The sequence below is a fragment of the Triturus cristatus genome, chromosome 1_2 (assembly GCF_964204655.1).
Source record: "Triturus cristatus chromosome 1_2, aTriCri1.1, whole genome shotgun sequence".
Taxonomy (NCBI): Eukaryota; Metazoa; Chordata; class Amphibia; order Caudata; family Salamandridae; genus Triturus; species Triturus cristatus.
In genome coordinates this window covers 607,292,199-607,312,459 of record NC_140580.1, presented here as the reverse complement: position 1 = coordinate 607,312,459, position 20,261 = coordinate 607,292,199, and the positions used below count along the sequence as shown (strand labels likewise).

Genomic DNA, 20,261 nt, shown 5'->3' with positions numbered 1-20,261 from the left:
ACTGCCACCTTCCCTGATGCCTGGAAGCACGCCTCTGTGACCCCCCTTTTGAAAAAAGCGGGATCCGACATTTTCAATCCTGAGAATTACAGACCAATCTCCCAGCTTCCCTATCTCTCTAAGGCTTTGGAGAAATTGGTCAATGTACAGCTGACCAGGTACCTAGAAAGTAATTCCCTTCTAGACCTTTCCCAGACTGGCTTTAGAGCCAATAACAGCACTGAGGCAACGCTGCTGGCAGTATCGGACAGTATCAGATCCACCACCGATCAAGGTGGAGCGGTGGCACTGATACTGCTTGACCTGTCAGCGGCGTTTGATACGGTATCACATAAGTGTCTGCTGAACATACTTCGGAGCAAAGGAGTTCAATTTATGGCGTTGAACTGGCTACACTCTTTCCTGAGTAACCGTACCCAGGCAGTACACATGGGTCAGTTCCATTCAAGGCCCAACCCCATCGGCTGCGGGGTTCCTCTGGGCTCCTCATTGAGCCCCACTCTTTTCAATGTCTATATATCATCTCTCGCTAACATTGGAAGGAAGTGGGGCATTGTCATCTGCTCTTATGCGGATGACACGCAGCTGATGGTGACTATGGACGAAGGGCCAGATGTATGCAAAACCAAGCTACATGACTGTCTCTCCGAAATGGCACAATGGTTGCATGATCATTGCCTAAAACTGAATGAAAGTAAATCGGAGATTCTTTTGTTCGGTGGCGCTAAACGTATGTGGGATGCCACATGGGGGCCACCTTCATTGGGACTGGCCCCTACTCCAAAACAACATGCCAGGAACCTAGGAATCATCATGGACGATGCATTGTCCATGAAGGATCACGTTCGATCCCTTTTTGGCAAGGGCTTTGCCATACTAAAACTCCTCGCAAGGATATTTCCCTGGATACCCCTAGACTGCAGACGTTCAGTCACACAGGCTCTATTGGTCAGTCACCTGGATTATGGCAATGCGCTGTTTGTAGGGATGAATGAACATCTATTCTCCCGCTTACAGGTTCTGCAAAATCTGGCGGACAAACTCATCTGCAATAAAGGTAATCGAGACTCGGCATCAGAATGTTTAAAGAAACTTCATTGGCTCCCGATGCGTCAGAGGGCTGCCTTTAAATTGCTTAGCCATGCCCACAGAGCTTTACACAAGACTGGCCCTACAATTCTTCAAGGGAAAATCGAATTCTATGTACCCAATAGGAACCTACGCTCATGTCAATCAGCTTTGGCTAAAACTAAACGCATCTATAAAGTCAGAACAGGCGGTCGCTCCTTTTCCTATCTGGCAGCAAAGAGGTGGAATGAACTCCCTACTGACCTAAGACATACCACAGATTATCTCCAGTTTCGAAAAAACTTAATCACCTATCTCTTCCCTAACTCTTAATTATTTCAGTACACGCCAGCAGTAGCTTTTTTGGTACAAAGCACCGTGATATCCCATGGGATGAGTGTTGCGCTCTACAAAAAACCATAAATAAATAAATAAATAAATTAGACCTGATTTTTCAGTGCACCATTGGACACAGGAACATACTGATGTCCTATGTTCCGTACAAGCTGACATGACAGCTTCCAAACGTTTACACACACGTGTCAACGCGACCAACCTGGTGATCCGCGTAGTCTCTGGACCAACCGGGTACACCTATATTACTTTTAAAGAAGGCAATACAGTACTTATTGCATACAAATAACATTTGTGCACAAACGCTGAAATGCGTTTTGCACCAACAGAATAAATATTCACAGCAGTACAGACTGCTGTAGAGAGAGAGAGCACTAGCACAGGGGAAATGTATAATTGTTGTTACTCTGGTACCGACCCTAGAGGCTGTTACAAAGACAAGCATTCCGAATGCAAAAGCATTGCTTCCACGATGGATCCAATTGGCTAACTCTCTCACTGCAACAGATGTAGATTGCAGATTTGATTCTACATTACAAACAGGCATTCGTGCTGTACGAAAAAAATATCCTCTGCCAATTTAAATAATGACTCTAGATCAAAATGAATGTGTCATTCATACCTATGGATCTGCCCAGCCGGCCGTAGGAACAAAACAGCAATATTCTGTGGCATGCGCAATTGTAAAAGGGCGCATACAGGATTGAAATTTTCTTCCCGGAAAAAAAAAACACACACACAGTCTCTAGGAGACTGTACGGTGCAGCTGGCTGAACTAAAAGCCCTGATACTTGCGCTACAAAATACGGATCATGAATTCCCCACACTCACAGTGTGTGAACATTTTACTGTGTCCAGTCCTATGATGAATATTTACATTATTGGGGTCAGAATGAATTTAGGGATTCCAAAGGTCGCAGAGTAAGACACAGGATACTCTGGGAACAAGTGGCAAATCTGAAAAAAGGCCTGCCACGGGCTCATGTTATTAATACATTGAGTCGTCAATGTGTTGGCGTTTACGTTGAAGGTAATTCAATGGCGGACGAAGCTGCCAAGGCAACAGTATGCACTGCTTCCGTTGCTGCAATACCTCGCTCTAGCACGACGATAGACGGAGCAACTATGATAGCTGTCAATGCCATGCGCAACAGCTCAGCCATTCCCAAAGACTTTCCACTCAAGTACTCCTACAAATTAGGTGCTTAAAAAATCCAGTATGCTCAAATTCCAGGGGTGGGGGATAGAGTAATACCAAACACTGATCGCAGATTGGTATTGATACTAGCTGCACACGAGGTCTGGGTTCAGCTTATGTAGGGATCACTGCTACAGTTTCACTATTAAAGCAGTGCTCTTGGTGGCCAGGTCTTACTAAACAGACCAAGGAATTTGTCCTCAAATGCAACATCTGCCAGCAGATGAAGGGCACCACCATAGCACGTCCACCACAAACACCTTTATTGATCTCATACAAAACTCTTGCTTGAGACTATTTGGACCACTGCAGCCCCTTACACTCTGATGGGGCTTACAAGTACCTCTTGGTGGCAGTAGATTCATGCTCTAGATTCCTTTGGGTTTTGCCCCTGTGCTCGGCTGGCACTCAAACTGTTATAAAGGATTTGCAAGTCTTTGTCGGCACCTAGGCAATTGGCACACTACATTCTGACCAGGGTCCGGCTTTAGCTCAGGGGCTTACAAAGAAGACATGGGAAGTTTGGGTGTGACCTTGCGGTACTTCTTCCCCATCATCCTGATGGAAATTTGGTAGTAGAGACAAAAAAGTTTGACTTAAAGAAATCCTTAACAGCAAGGCTTGGCTGGCATAGGCTTGGTTGGCTGTTGGGTCAATCACCTCTATGGGGTCCAGAGGGCACTTACAACATGCCAAGAAAATCCCTGGGGTGTCGTATACCTTATGAGCTACTGTTTGTGGTAAAGATGAGAGTACCAGACCTCGATAGTGTCAGCACAGTGGCGGCTGAAACCCCATTTGACCTCAATGATTGTTTGGATGTTTTACAGGACCTTAAGGAATACTGAGCTTTACAAAGCAACATCCAAGTAAAACCCACCCCCACTGGGGAAGTAAAAACGGTAACAGCAAGAGCTGCCTGGGTACCAGAGATTGGAGACCTAGTGAGAGAGAAAATTGTGGACAAAAAAGAATTTGGGCTGTTTTACAGAGCGCCTGTATCTGGCCTAGCTGTTGAAGGAACAAGAACTGTGCTTCTTCCACCTCTTGCTGGCCGCAGAGACAAAAGGTTTGTCTCAATTGATCTGATCAAACCACACTATGTGGCCAATTCTCAACAGTAGGCCACGTGGGCTCCTGAGTAGCTGCTGCACTCCTCTTACTACCGTACAGGAAGTTCAGGTGGGAACTTTAATGACGACTGAAGACTCCACTTTCCAAAGAGAAGCTGTAAATGACACTGAAATGATGCTTCTCCCTATTGAAACAACTACAACTGTACATTGAACAGGGACAGAAATTTCAATTAGAAAAATTGACGACGCCTATGTCAACATGACACAGATCAGGTCATCCCCCAGTTCTACACAACCTGCTGAGCTGCCCAGAATAGACCGGACGGCATCTGGCTATTTTGTCCATTTTGACGATTTCTCATCGGATCCAAGTGAACCTGAGCTGCCAACACGGTCTCTCCCTTTCAAAATTCGAGTTTATGCTTTCTATCTTTGGCTGAAAGAGACTTACCTCATTGTTCCCTGGCTACATCTGTGGATTACAATTGGCTTTCTTTTCCTGGTACTTTGGATTGGTATAGCGACCTAAAGGGACACTTTCACCCAGAATGCTCCACAGTACAACTGGTGAACTTGGTTCTTAAACCACATGCATCATCACACCCTGAACTAAGAGACTTGTCCCTGGTAAACATTACAGCGGTTCCAGTTCCTGAAGCAATTGTATGGGGCAGGATGTCGTATGATGTATATGGTCCTACTGAACTTTTGAAAATTCCTTATTTGTTCAAAATTTCTTTAAATTACATCAATACCTCTAGTACTTTCTCTGATGATTGGGACATTGAAACTGTGCATAATTTGCTTTCAGATTTAGAGCAATCTGCTGCATTTTCAAATGATGAATTATATGATGATGTGAGTAATTTTGGGGACATGTGCTGTTACCAGCATTATGGTCACCGTTTTTTACATAAAGCCAGTATCCCACGCGCTGTTTATAATTACACACAATGGGAACACCGCCCAACACTGCCAAAAGGTAGTTCAAAGACTTTTGCACAAAAGTTTGCTTATTTTTCAGGTTTTGAAACATCAGACCCAGCCTCATATTATTATAGGCTTGCACCTACACCTTCAAAGAAAACTATGCTAACAAACACCAAGCTGATATACTCTGCTTTCTTTACTTCCCAACTGTCTATACAGGGTTTCAACTTTTGGAAGGACACGTTAAACACAAAGTCTATCTGGGGGACAAAAGATTGGCAGGTTGAGGGAACAGAGGCTTTATTTAGAGCATGCCTCATACCACATCAAATGATTTTTCTGAACAAAACAGTTCAACAAACTTCATGTCTGGGTATAGCCAAAACAAAAGATTTGAAGGCACCACATATTCCCGCATTCTCATGTTTCGAGAATTGGCAGCACATTACACACTTTAGTGAGGATACACTAGAAACCATGATACGAAATGATTCTTTCAATTCATCAGAACCCGATTAGAAGGGTTGGTTGGTTTGGCCTGTGGACACAAACGGGTGTCAATCTAGATTCTGAAGGGTGTAGGATGAATAGGCCTGATCAACGATATGTACAGACAGAACACTCGGGTGGTGATATCATATAGAGTTGGGAAGATATGCATAAATTGGCTAGAAACCTCAAAACTCTCCCATGTGAAACAACACTTGTCCCTTCTTTCGAATTAAATGGATCTTATGGATATTTTACTAGGTCCCCGGAACCTGCGTCAAAAGCGCTTTTTGCTTGGAATATACAAAGAGCTGTGGAAGATTTCTCAACAGAAAGCTGCTGAGAGATTGCGCAAGATTGATAGTGTTAATTTAGAAAAAGCTTTGGCTGTGGTTGACAATGGTATAACCACTTTATCATCCAGAATGTATTCACTGGGCAACACAGTGTCTTCCACAATTGACATAATACAACAAGACATGTCTATCTTACAACATGGACAGTCACAATTACAGTCAATAGTAGTACTGAGCTGAACGTTACAGACATTACGTTCTGGCCCGCTTGTCCTGCTACTTGTGGCGGGAATACTGATTTGATTCTATCTCCTCCGCAATGGACATCCCAGTTCAACTCAGAATGAAGACAGCACTGCCAGTGCTGCGTTGCCATGAGCGCATGAGACACTGCTTCGGCACACATCAGCTTCAAGAACCGAATGAGCATTAGTTCTTGTCGTTCAGGCAGATCTGGCTTAACTGCATAAAACCTGTCTGCCACTGCCTGCTTTGCAGCTATGCATGAATCCTGGATATATCTTGGATCAGAATTGGTTGTGCCACCAGACATTGAAGTACTGCTGGACCCCTGAAAGGCCCATGCGTGTTGCTGTCCCCAGCATATTCCGTTGATGATGAATGCATTCTTAGAGCCACCCTGGGATGCTTCAGCTCCTAGTGATGTGAACAACGGTTCTGCGGACAACTTGTGGGATACAACACCTCCCACAGCGACTGCTATGGGAACTGGATTAAATCACCTGTGCTCCATAAATATGCTATGGGGTGCACCTCTGGGAACGTCTGTGGGTGTGGGCAACAGCAATGTTGTGTCTACCATTCGGAACACATAAAGAATTGGTCTTTTCCATGCAGGAACAATTTGGTCCCTTTTCAAAACAGAATGTACCAAACAGCTTTTTTTTCTAGGCACCATGACTTTCTGAGTGCTTGGGATCGCAAATAATATAATGACTTTGAAGACTTTTAATATATATTTTATTGGGAAGCCCGCTTTTAGATACTTTTAAGAGTAGTTTTAAAAAAATGTTTTTAGATTTGTCTGCTAACTTTTTAGATAGCTTTTTAGATATCGAACCTTAGTATGGGGGGTGGGTGTTATATTCTCGAGTTAGGCCCATGTAGTGAAGCAGCTAATTTCTTACATTGTCCTCACAAATATCATTTCAGCTGTGACCTTTGGCACACATTTGCATGCACCACAATGTTGGATTAGTTTCTCCGAAACTAACCTTGTTTTTACATCCAGCATCTCACAACATTGTCACAACACCTGAACATCATGTACAAGGTCTTGTTTCACACTACGTACAAATGTCATCACTATCTTCATCCACGATGCGACAGGGTATTCTATATATCCATAACATCACTAATCTATGCGTACATTGCAAGGTTGCTTTATTTGTTTATTTTTGTTTATTTTGAAGGTTTTATATAGTGTGAACAAGACCCTTGAGGGTATCAGAGCGCTTTACAGGGCAAATGTAAGAAACAGGTACAAGCATAGAGAAATATATGAGACTCAAATACATAGTGATAACTACTAAAAACTGGTAATTATATTTTCGAGTTAAGTAGGTAGATCAGGGAAATTTAGCCATGAGAATCGATTTCACTTCTTTTTTGAAGGAGGCAGTAGAAGGGTTTTGTCTTGTTTCTGTGGGCAAAGCAGTCCAGATCCTAGGAGCCATTCCTGAGAAGGTCCGGTTGTAAGGTTTCTTCTTGGCAAATCGTTGTGGTTTCAGAAGAAGATTCCTGGAGCTCCTGGAGGATCTTTTACAGCAAGAGAGTACCAGTTTCTGAGCTAGATAGCTCGGAGTATTGTGATGTAGGGCCTTGTGTGTCATACATGCGATTTTCAGATGAATTCTAGCCTCAAAATGTAGCCAGTTGAGGGCTCTAAGGTCTGGGAGATGTGACAGCATCTTTTGGAGCCTGTGCTGAGTCTAGCAGTTGAGTTGATTGAGTCTCTTAGGGGGCAGTCGCCGATCTGGTAAGGCCACATAGAGCGACACTCCCATATTCCACTCTCGGGATTACTAGCGCTTGAACTGCCAGTTTAAAATCTGTTGCTGGTAGGAAGGATTTTAGTTTTCTCATGGTGTTTTGTGGAAATTTGCTCCTTTTGTAAAGGCGCTGATATGTTTTTGTTTCTGTCCAGTGTTACTCCCAGCAATTTTGCTGAGTCGACCATGAAAGGTTGGCCTTTGAGTGCTGTTAGGTGCTTCAGCCAGTTGAGGATGATTGTTGATTGGTTGGGGGGCGATTAAGAGGGATTTCATTTTGAGGTTGTTTAATTTCAAATGGTTTTCGGTCAACCAGGTATGAGTTTTTTGTAACGTTGAGTTAAGAGATTTGATGCCCTCAAGTGAGTGGATCTTTATGGAGAGTTGATTGTCATCTGCATACATGTGATAATGGACATTGGAGAGGCTGAGAAGTTCTGTAAGTGGTTCCATGAAGAGGTTAAAAGTGTGGGTGAGAGAGATGATCCCTGTGGTACTCCTAAAGTGACTGGGATGGGTTCGGATAAGGATTGCTTAACCTTGAATCTTTGTGATCTATTATGGAGGAAAGAGGTGAACCAAGTAAGCACCGATCCAGATAGCCCCATTCTGTATTTCAGGAAGTCTGGCAGGTTGTCGTGTTTGACGGTGTCAAATGCTGATGAAAGGTCCAGTAGGATTAATAAACAGGCTTCGTTTTGGTCAAGGATTTTTAGTTGGTCGTCTATTATACGGGTCATGGCTGATTCCGTACTGTGACCTGCACGGAAGCCTGATTGGTATTGGTTGAGCAAGTTGAATTATTCAATGTCGTTACTAAGCTGCGTGTGCACACATTTTTCCAGGAGTTTGGCCAGAGTGGGACTGTGGGATATCGGGCGATAGTTATTTAAGTCCGATGGGTCAGACTTTGGATTCTTTAAGATAAGGGATACCAGTCCTGTTCTAAGAATGTCTGGGATGGTACCTTGAAGAAGGGAAGTATTTATGATCTTGGTCCATAGAGGCAGTAACAATGGAATGAAGTCTTTTAAGTAGTGAGTGGGAAGAGGGACTGTGAAGTGGGAGGAGGGATTTAAAGCTGTTAACGTTTTTAGTATAGATTCTTCACTGTAAGTGTTGAAGGAGGACCAGGATGCGTTGTTCTTCCGGTCGAACTTTGCGGGACATACGAGTGGGGCTTCCGTCATGGGCAATGCAGTGTTCCTTTGAGTGTTAGTAAGGGATATATGGTCGTTGAACAGGTTAGTCTTTATGGTTTCTGTCTTCATAGTAAAAAAGGAGCCAAATTCCTCACCGTTTGGTAGTGAGTCGGGGGTAGCCTGGGGGTGGGTGGGTACACCCTTGATTTGGGATTTGATTAGTTAGAATCGTTTTTTGGGACAGTTCTTGGCTTGGTCTAGTTGATTAATGAAGAAGTCGGCTTTAGATTAACTGATCTTTCTAAAGTAGGTGTTTCTTGTGGTTCTTAATAGCCTTGAGGTGGTCAGTGGATGGTGCAGATCTCCATCGTTGTTCGAATAATCTTAGGGATCTTCTGTCTTCATTTAGTCTGCCATCATACCAGGGTTTTGAGTCTTTTGTGGTGACTCTTTTCAATTGTAAGGGCGCTATTTTGTCTAGTACCCTGTTCATGGAGTGGAAATAATGGTTAGTCAGCCCTTGTACATCGGATAGGCCTTCAGGGGGAAGCAAGATGCTAGGATTAGAGGTAGCGAGTAGGTCAAAGCCAACATTGTTTAGATTCCTCTTCCAAATTTGTGTTCTCGTGGGTTGTGCAGCGAGTAGTTTAACTGATTCTTTGACTTGGAAAGTAATGATGTGGTGGTCAGACCAGTCACAGGGGAGGATCGAGTCAAGCTGAGTGGAGTCCCCTTTGGAAATTACTAGGTCGAGGGTTGAGCCATTATCGTGTGTCGGGTTGTTACAGATTTGGTTAAGGTTTGAGAGGAAAGCTTTGAGGCTGTTGACTCCTGGGTCGTTCTGGTCATCCCAATGTAGATTGAAGTCACTGAGGAATATTTGAATATTTTGTTGTCCCTCATTTGTAGCTAGGATATCCATGAGGTGTTCTATGAAGGTGAGGTTATCCCCAAGAGTGTGGTAGAATGTGTGTAGTGAACATATTGCTTTGTTATTAATAGAGATGTCTAAACAAAGGTATTCACAGGAGAATAGAACAGGGGAATTGGCACTGGTCGCTGTTATATTGCTCTGATGTATGCAAGCTTTACAACCCCCTGGCCTATCATTTCTGTCTAGTCTTGTGATGTCATAGTTTGGGGGTACCAGTATGTCCAGGATGGGCATAGATGATTCGCTTAGCCATGTTTCCATCAGGATTAGTAGGTCAGGTTCATTGGCTAGTATGAGGTCGGCTATGTTGGTTGCATGTCTTGATGCTGATCTACAGTTTAGGACTATACATTTTAGCCGCGTCTTGGTGGATATTGTGTTGGGTCCGAGTAGGAGGGGGATTCGTGTGAGGTTGTTTTCAACTATACCTCTAGAATTGTGTCTTGTATCTCTTACAGGATTGGTAGGGATGGATTGGATTAGGGAATGATTATGTAAGTTATCTGGGTGTTCCGAGTTAAGTGGGAGGTACAGTAGCTCATAAGAACGGAGTAGGGAGATTATATCATTAACTGAAAGAGGGTTTTTCATCTTGACCGGACGGGATGAGGCGTTGGGGTAGGACACTGTTCTCCATCGTAGGGTCCCATGATTCTGGGGATTTGCGTGCAGTTGTTGGGTGAGTTTCGAATTATTGAAGTGCCGGTATGTTCTGTGTTCTAGTTCAGGGTGTGCACACTTGGGTTGTTGAAGAATCAGATCATTTAGAGTTTTGATGTCAACTTTGGCTTGTCGTAGTGCTTTCTATCATAAAAAATGAGCATCCCTATAGATTAGTAGAGGAGGTACTTCCGCTGACACCGAGGGTGCTTGCATGCTGCGAAATCACCACACAGCGGTCTGACATCTCGTGAGGGGTGTCCAGTTCATGACCAAGCTGGGTCCTTCACTCTATCCCATCAGGTAATGGAGTTGGATCGTCCCGTGGGGGGATTCTTGGCTCTACACCTACACATACTCTGGGTCCACTTTGAGTACGGTCCGCATAGTAGGGGAATGCTAGATTACTGTCTTGTTTATATGCCTGCATATGTACATTGTTTTAGCACCATAGTAGAAGTATATCTCCTATTTACACTTTTGGTGCTTGTAATCAGGTTTATCTGCTTATGTCTACTAATCATTGCAGCACACATATTTTATGCAAGAATAACAATGGTTCAATAAATATTATTGAAAATATCTCAGAGTTTATTCTCTGTATATTTCTCTGAAAATAAGTAAGCACAAGTGACTGAGCGAAATGTTCTGCACTGTTTTCGCGATTACCGAGGGTCAGGGTTGTCATGTTCAGTGGTTGCCAGAAGCTATTCGCTCCCTGGTAGGTTAGGGGGGCTTACAGTGGCACTGTGAGCTAGCTGGTCTATAGGCAAACATATCCTGCGTGGTTGTCCTGAATCAGTCTCGACACCAAACCCTTAGTTTATGTTTTTCAAACAATGCGCAGGTCCTAAGGATTGGTAGGAAGTACATGACAGCTGATGAGGGTTGATAACTCAGAACCGGTCCCAGGATGCTTGTCTGCCGGTCCAGGGAGGACCTGGCTTGGCAGTTCAGGCTGGCCTGTTCCCATGATGATCAAGGTCAAGACTGATTGCAGATGGCTGGGTCCCAACTGGGATGACATGGTGGGCAATAAAACAATGGATTAAACGCAGATCTGTTGACTGGGGGTGAATGTTTATATTGTTCAGCATTCCATCCATAATCTGTTCTTTTTGAGTTTGAACGTTCTCCCTCCTAGCATGTAAGCTCTGGAATACCATGACTTTGAGACTCCAATCAAATAAGGCATTTTTGGGAAATTGCTAAAAACCTGGCTTTTTACCACCTATCTTAAGTAGATGTTCTGGCCTACTCATTGGACACAAGCACCAAGACGCTGTATAAAACTTTTACTTACTTACTTATTTACTACAGTAATCTGTAAGATTCCATATTAGGAAATATGTCTCTTTAGGCATCAATTCAGTAAAATAACAATACATGCCTTTCACCATAAATATACCAAGCCCACTGCAATTATTGTAACTTTAAATAATAAATAAATAGGTCTATTGCCTTGATCTTTGAATTTGCACCATGTCCAATACAGTCCTGCTGTATGGCGCATAAACTTTCCAAGAAGGAAAAATGTGCAATACAGGCATTCACTTTTCATTGGTAAAACACATCATCTGCCCATTCAAATGGCGCCCACAAGGCACTCAACATTAGTGTGCAGTCAAAGCCCATCTCTCAGCACAGCTTCTGAATGCACATTTTCTATTGCTCACATAAGGTCTGGCAACAGCTGGCAGTCAAGACAGACCTAAACAACTATCCATTAATTTACAAATGCAACCAGTCATATGTAGTAGGTAAGTAGTAACGTGTACATAGAAAGCCCACTGGCAGAAATTATGTAGAAGCTGCTAGTCCCTAGGATACACTGACCCAATTTGTCAAGCACAGGATATTAGTATTAAAACCATGTCACCTACACAACCTACCTCAGATCAAGTGATCCACAAACATACTGGAAACACTTAGAGGTACTCAAGAGGAGTAGCAACATTAAAATGAAGTCTGTTACAGCTTTTCTGTTGATATTATCAGTGCACAATGTTAGAATACATAGTGAAATCAAAAAGTTCTGGACATTTGGAATATGGTTGGGGCAATGGATTTTTGTGCAATAATAAATGGTTTAATTTCATGTACTTATCTTTGTGTTGAGAGAGAACCCTAGAAGCAAGTTATTCCAGACATATTTCAGATATCACTAAGAGCCATCACAGTGAAGTGTTTTGGATGTTGATGTGTTGCAATGAGTACAGTTGAGATGGATAATAAAAACACCCAGTCTGAACAGCAAAATGGTGGTAGCAAATACTATATTGCTAATAATACTATTAGTATAATATTACAATGAATACTACCAATAATAATAATACAAACAATAAAGTTGATAATAATAATACTATCAATAGATATCATATTACTTCTTCTACTACTACTACCACTACTACTAGAATAGCTGCTACTAGATCTGCTACCACTACTAAAAATAATAATCAGGGCCACTGCAACTACGCAGCAGGATAGTGCTAAATTATGTGGCAGGTTTGAGTAAATTATGTGGCAAGAAAAGGCAAATTATGTGGCATAATGCGGCACGTTTTGTAATAATATTATTTCACTTTTAAACTTGGTAACACTGTCTGGGCATTGGTTGCACCTCATTAGTACCAGTTTAAAACCCAAATATAGCTTTAAGCAACAGAAAGGTTATCCATCCAGCTTTGCCAAGGACCTGCCACTGCACAGCAACCAACAGATGTCGCTGCATTTTTATTAACTTTTGAACCATTTGAGCTAAAAACTATTTATTTTGTTAAAATCTGCAGATTATGCGGCAGATGATGGATTAAGTGGCAAATGAGCTGAATCTATACTAATGAGAAAATCGCAGTGGCCACACAATTGCATAATTCCGGTGCCTCTGACTATATTATTAGTAATAATATTAATATTTAAGTGATAATTGGCTATTAAACATAAACAGCACCCATTTTTGGCGTGCTGATGCACAGACCATTCTGTAAAGCAGATGCTGTCCCACCTACAATTGAAGCAATAATGCTGATAAATCTTCGTGTGCTTTTCTAGCATATTACTGTTTTACATCTTGTATAGGGCACTTGTGTTTCAGTTCAACAAAGGCTAATGAACATAGACCCCTTTTCAATTTTCCTTTTCAAGGGCAGTTTTAATGGATCTGTGAAGGTAAAGTTTCCTTGTAATATCATCTTAATGTCTTTCTCCAACAATGTTCACTCTGCTGTGTATTCATATGTCCACATAGACAAGGTGCTCAAGCAACCCTAAAGCTGTTGTGTTAGGATATTTAGGGTCAGATGTACAACGGGAGATCGGGCTGTTTGCGACTGCAAAAAAAGGACACGCATGTGCAAACGCTATTTTGCGAGTCACTGCCTCTCAAAATAATGTTTGTGACTCTTGCTATTAGGAAGGCGCTTCCCTTCCTATTAGCGAGACTCACTGCCATGTACTATTGCTTTGCAACCACATTTGCATCCGCACAACACTCGCAGTTAACCACCTACTTCAAGTAGGAGATAAACCACTCGCAAATGGGAAGGAATCCCCTGGGGACCCCTTCCCCTTTGTGAGTATGCGAGAAAATAGGGACCACAGCCCGCCCTTAAAAAATTTAACTGAAAAGATACATTTTTCTTTTTGAAATACATCCTGTTTTCTTTAAGGAAAACGGGCAGCATTTTTTTTTTAAAACTGCTTTATTTAAAAAGGCAGTCCCAGACATGGTGGTCTGATAACCCCAACAGGCCACCCTCCCTGCGAGTGCTAGCCATTCCCAATGGGGTCGCAAATTGCGCTTTCCTCATGAATATCAATGAAGCATGCAATTTGCGACCCCATTAGGAATTGCAAACAGTGTCTGAGACGCTGTTGTACATTCACTTTTGCGAGTCGCAATTCGACGCAAAAGTGAATGGTCATACATCTGGCCTTTAGGCTCCATAACAAACTATCAGCCCCAACAAGTGATATCCGAGAGCAGGTTGTGAAGCAAAGTTGTTGATCGTCAGCTTTACTTTGCTATGTTAAAGATATGTCCACTAGTGGAATATCACCAAAGAAGTACCGCTGTGATGTCCCTCAGCAATGATAATTGTATTTTCACTTTTGCCCCAGTAGAAAATACCTTTGTCTGCTTCATACAGCCTTGATAATGGAGTTCAGGTGCATGTAAGTTGTTTTTTTATTAAAGATTTTGTGTAACACTGCAAATTATTGGTTATAGCTACATTGGTCTGGTGATAAAATGAAATATGAAGTTGACTGCATAAGCCAACAATATATTGGGCTATATCTTAGACCTGACACCTGCCCATCTGTCTGAAGAAGGAAGACTAGTTCTGCTTGCCTTAGATCCCTAGAAGCAATTCCAAGGGTCAGTGGACTGACTTCTTGTTTGAGCTACAGGGACACAGAAAGGTTCCAGAGGCCTTACCTGTAACTGCCAGCTGACCATCACCAACTGAGCCCTCCCTGAGCCCTGCAGCTGGCCTCTGGTTTAGCGAGTCCTGATCCCCAAATGGTGCCCCCTAGGTCCTGGACCCTTGGCTGGATTCAGAGTGTACTCCTCCAACTTGAAAACTTCAATGACTGAACGACAGGTGAAAATGTAGAACTATTGGGCTCCTCGCTACAGTGAGCAGACTCTTCACATCAAGAACGACCCCCCACATCTCATGCCAATGCAGAACCCCAATGGCGAACTGGTCTTTGCATCAACAGTGACCGCCCCAGTGTCCTGCCATCTTGAAGCTGCAGATGTGACCTTATTTTTACACCCATAATGATCCCCTTGTGGATTCCGCCCACACAAAGCTCAGACTGAGATTCCGCATTTGGACTTGGACTGTTTGAGAAGCTAAACTTGTCACCAGGATGAACCTGGTCCCTGTGCCCGACCTGCACTCGTTTGTGGTGGACCTTAATTTGTGACTTTGACCAGGTCCAGTGTGACCAGATAACCGTGAGTGACACTTTGTGCACTTTTGTGCTATTTTCAGCTGAAACTTAAACAATTCATAACCTTGAGTCCACTGGTTAAATTTTTATTGTTTTGGTGTCATTTTATTTATTTTAAATGTACTCTATTTACCTAAATTGGTTTGGGAATTTTCTTGTGTTTTGTTTTCACTTTATCACTGTTTAAGTGCTGCATAAATACTTTACAAATTGGCTCTAGGTCAATCCTGAATGTTATTGTGCCACGCTACCAGTGGATTATGCACAGCTTTATTCGTTGACTTTTGTGATTCAACCTGACAAGGATTTTGTTTTCCTGAGTGGGGCTCTCAATCCTCTGAACTAGTAATCCACTTTCAAACAGAAGGATGATGAAGATAGCATGATGAAGATATCATTGAGAGACACCAGTCGAACCTGAGAATCGACTACAGTGGACAGAAAGTTGGTTTCAGGTTTCTATTCAACAGATCAGGGTCAAAGAAGTAGGCAGGGTGGCCAGCTAACTTGCTAAATATGTCTCTCTAAACAGACTGACATCAGGTTATTTTACATGCAACAAACCTACATATGCTAATTTTGATTTTTTTACCTCTTTATAGCTGTGAAAATGGAGTCAAGCAGGATCTGCCATGAAGAAGGAAACCAATGAGGAGTTCTAGCTGGGCATATGGAAAGTGTCCCTGTATCATTTCTTTCCAGCTGGCCATGAGACACCATGCCACCTTGCTGCTGCCAAGACAATATTTAATTTTATGTCAACACCTGGAGGCCAATACTTTGTAGTAACTTCTTTATTGCTGCCACCACTCAACAACCACTTCAAAGCAAAAACAAAGTAGAACACAAAAACATTCCAAAGATAATAAAGCACCTTATAACCTGTCCTCATCCTTCTTTTATTGCTGCTGCTCACTCAGCTAAGTTCATGAGTGTCTGCGTGATTTCATTTGTGTACCAGTTGCAGTAACTGATCTGTTTCTGTGTTAACTTCATTATTATACTTGATGAAGTGTGTTGAGCAAGATTCACAAATTTATAATTATTTACAATATCTGGGAAGTGGGCCGCTTCAACTGTCAAACAGTCTAGATCCATGTGTGTTTGACCGGGAAGCCCATGTGTAAACTGGCTGCTTCCTTTGGTGAGGGGGTCGCTTTGGCCGCAAATTGAGTCCATGTAAGAACAGAGCACTTGTAAGAAAGGACTGCTTACCTTTATGAGTGAGCCGCATCGACAGTGACAAGATTGATGAAACGGACCGCTTTGACCACTGCAAGCTTTAATTAATATTGATATTTGGAGTAGGTAAAGAGAGCCACAATACCTAGTTTCAAAAGATGAGGTTTACTTATCTTGAAACGTCCCACGTGTAGGGAGGTTACAAGATAGCTGTTATTTGCACCGGTCTCTGCCTCTCTCTGATGTGCTCATTGCATGCCGAGCACCATTTTAGATAAAGACTATAAAACTAACTTTGTTTTTGATGTGGGTGGAGTTGGAGTTTGTATAAGTCTGTATATAGGTGCCGATTACGATCCTGTAAAAAATTTCCCCGTACGACTCGTATCCGGTCTTTTTACCGTACGAATCGTACAAGTGCCGTACAAACTGCCAAGTACGATTCGCATTTGAAAAAGTCCATACGAATCGCATTGGGAATAATTCGCCACACGTCCTCGGGTCGGAAAATGTGCCCGACACGTCTCCGGACGAATTACCGTACAAATGTGAAAAGTGAAGTCCGACCGCGGACGATCCATCCCGTGCGTCCGATGTTACAACCGGATGGGAAAAGCACCGTCCGCACCGAACTCCCATAGCAACCATGGAGACATGTGCCCGCATACGCGCCCAACACCCCCCCAGCCCCTGTATGTACGCGCCCAATCACCCCCCCAGCCCCCGTATGTACGCGCCCAACCACCCCCTCAGCCCACCTATGTACGAGTCGAACCCCCACCCGTGTATGTACACCCGTGTACGTACGAGTCGAACCCCCACCCGTGTATGTACACCCGTGTATGTACGAGACGTACCCCCACCCGTGAATGTACACCCGTGTATGTACACCCGTGTATGTACACCCGTGTATGTACGAGACGTACCCCCACCCGTGTATGTACACCCTCGTATGTACGGCCCGTACCCCCACCCGCATATGTATGGAGCGTACCCCCACCCCAACCGTGTATGTACAGCCCGTACCCTCACCCGCGTACGTATGGAGCGTACCCCCACCCCCAACAGTGTACGTACGGACCGTACCCCCACCCGCGTATGCATGGAGCGTACCCCCACCCCAACAGTGTACGTACGGACCGTGCCCACTACACCACCACAATGCAGCCAGGCTGACCAGGAGGGACACGGTGTACCGGGCACCCAGGAGGAGGCAGGCGACAACGCTAATGCCACCCCTCAGGGGTCCCGGAGACCCGATGTGCCCACAAGGGCAGGCCAGGTGCAAGTGGGCAGGGGTGGTGGGAGTGGAGGACGGCAGAGGCGCGAGCCTGACCAGTTGGCTGCGGAACCGGTATATTCCCATGTCAGAAACATCCTGGACACATATCGGCAGGACACCACGGGCATGGGCCAGGTTGTGTCCACCCTCAACGAGATGAAGGGGACCCTCGAGGAGATCAAGACCCAGCAGGCCCTGCAACATGCGGAGCAATATGCCTGTCTACTGCGACACCAAGGGCGGATGGAGGACAGACAGGCTGAGCTCATGACGGTGTTCACGGGAATTCACCGTACACTCCGTCGGATAGCCGACAACATGGGCAACCCTCCCTGTGCCACCAGGCGAAGAACATCACCACCCACAGGGAGGGATCAGGAGGAGGAGGAGACATCCGACGGAGCATCCCAAACATCGTCACGGCCTGCTTCTGAGGGTTCCCGCAGGAGGGCGGGTCATCCACGGAAAAGACCGTGAGGGTCGGCGCAACAGCACCATCTCCCAGGACACCTGGCCTGGCACCTGGCCCACTGGACCAACAGCAGCACATCAGCAAAAGACATTCTCTGCCACATGGACTTGCTGGTCACTGTCTGACCAATGTTGACAAAGACTGTGGCATGGACTCTGATGATTTCCAATGACAAGGTCACCAACTCCCCCAGTGAACTTTGGATTCCACACACCCGGAAAGCCCCTCTTGTCTTACCCCCCCCAACACGTACCCCAACACAAATAAAAAGTTACACGATAAAGAGATGATGCCTACATTTTGCATTATTACCTTACATGTGTCTTGTAAAGTCTAACCATGCCTGAGTTCTCATATGACTTCAACCATCCATACCCTGGGGCCTGAGTCTGGCACAGGACACACATGGGTCACAATGTATTAGGCAAGACAGACATGGAGCACCATACACACCCGTGATGGGCCCAACCAGCTGAGGGGGTGGCCGCACAACCGTGCCGACAGACATATTGAGTACAGCGACAGTCATGCGCAGAGGTCAGGGATCATGTGGAGTGTCCTGGGGGGCACCCAGGTATGTGTAGACAGGTGGCAGAACCATGTCCTGCAAGCTTGAGTCAGGTGGATGCAGAGAATGGTGGCCTGGCCAACGTTGGATGCATGGGGATGGCACATGTCACAATACCCACACAGTCATGGACATCATGCACAATACAGAGTCTAATCCCACACAAACAGCTTGCATCTTGCTACTCTACACATAGACACATAGCCACTATCACGGAAAACCATGCCAGACATGCCGTATGCACCGTGGCAACACACCAGCATTGACTGAGAAGAGGCACCTTGGAGGCATAGGGACACCTTTATTAGTCATGTATTTGGGAATGCAGAGGCAACTCGGAGTACACATGCACAGGTCATGTGGAGTAACATGTGGGTCCAACCCTGGAACCCCCCTTCTGCAGCACAAATGCCTGATAGCCATGGAACTGGCACACAAGTGTCGGGTAACAGCTAAACACCCCCTGCTGCTCACGGAGAGGCTGCCATACACCATTGATCCTCTGATGTGGAAGTCCCACACCATGTCAAGCCAATGCAAACCGTATGTGTCCGAGGGCAGTGTTACACACATTGATGCCATCATCACAATCCACTATCCCATCACAGATGACTGTCAACAGGTCTGACCATCTATTCAGGTGTATCCAGCTACATGTAATGTGTCCCATGGTGATGCGACATGTCTGCAGAGGAACCAAACATCGACAGGAGCAGTGTGCACACATCGTAAACAACTGCCACACCCAATACACCCCTGATGCATCCCTTACCCTAAGGAGAATTCCAAACTTGTCCGTGCGTGTAACGCTGAGTCAGCACACGATGACGTGTTCATGAGGAATAGCAGTGCCACAACAATGCAACCAGCAGACGGCATGAGCAAGTACCTGGGGATGAGAGACACACAAGAAGTCAGCCACAAAAAGCACAGGCACTTGCATGTGCATGTACTCGACACATGTAAGGATGACAACATGCTAGGTCACAATTATGACTGGGGAAATACACTCATCACTGGCACCATCACTCGAGTGACACATCTACACACACCTCTGACTCACGTGGCATACATGCAGATGGACACACACATCGCAACACATGCCACACGGGGACCAATGCGTGCACACTCAGACACTGGTACTCACCACTAAGCAAAGAAGTCGCTTATGAGCCGACTCCGAATGTCCTCTTGTGGAACCACATCCTCCACATCACTAGCCCCATTGCCAAGCCCTTCGTCCTCCACGGGTGGATGGTCCTGATCATCTTGATCCAGAATGAGTGGCACAGCTTTCTCAACTGCCATGTTGTGCAGCATGCAGCAGACCATGAAGATTTTGCAGACCTTCGCCGGGGCATATGGGAGGACGCCGCCGGTCTTGTGGAGGCATCTGAATCGGCTCTTCAAGAGGCCAAATGTCCTCTCTATCACTCGCCTTGTCCGGCCATGGGCGGTGTTGTAGCGGAGCTTGGCCGGCGTGCTGGGGTTGCGGAGAGGTGTGATCAGCCATGGGATGTTGGGATAGCCAGCGTCCCCTACATGGAAACCACATGGACATAAGTAGGACAGGAGAAGCGGTCGTGCTGGAAGTCTACGCAAAATACAGGACAGGCAGAGTGTACCCACCACAACA

The 20,261-nt window shown here is 44.8% G+C and overlaps 1 protein-coding gene across 1 annotated transcript in view; it reads left to right on the top strand.

The window, feature by feature from the left end:
- LOC146867724 (SPARC-like) overlaps nucleotides 1-16,008 on the top strand; it is a 641,752-nt gene extending 625,744 nt beyond the window's left edge. The window contains exon 9 of the mRNA XM_085615045.1: nucleotides 15,724-16,008. Within this exon, the coding sequence (XP_085471171.1) occupies nucleotides 15,724-15,773 (50 nt within the window). The 3' untranslated portion in view covers nucleotides 15,774-16,008. The remainder of the gene's footprint in view (nucleotides 1-15,723) is intronic.
- Nucleotides 16,009-20,261: the final 4,253 nt, after the last annotated feature.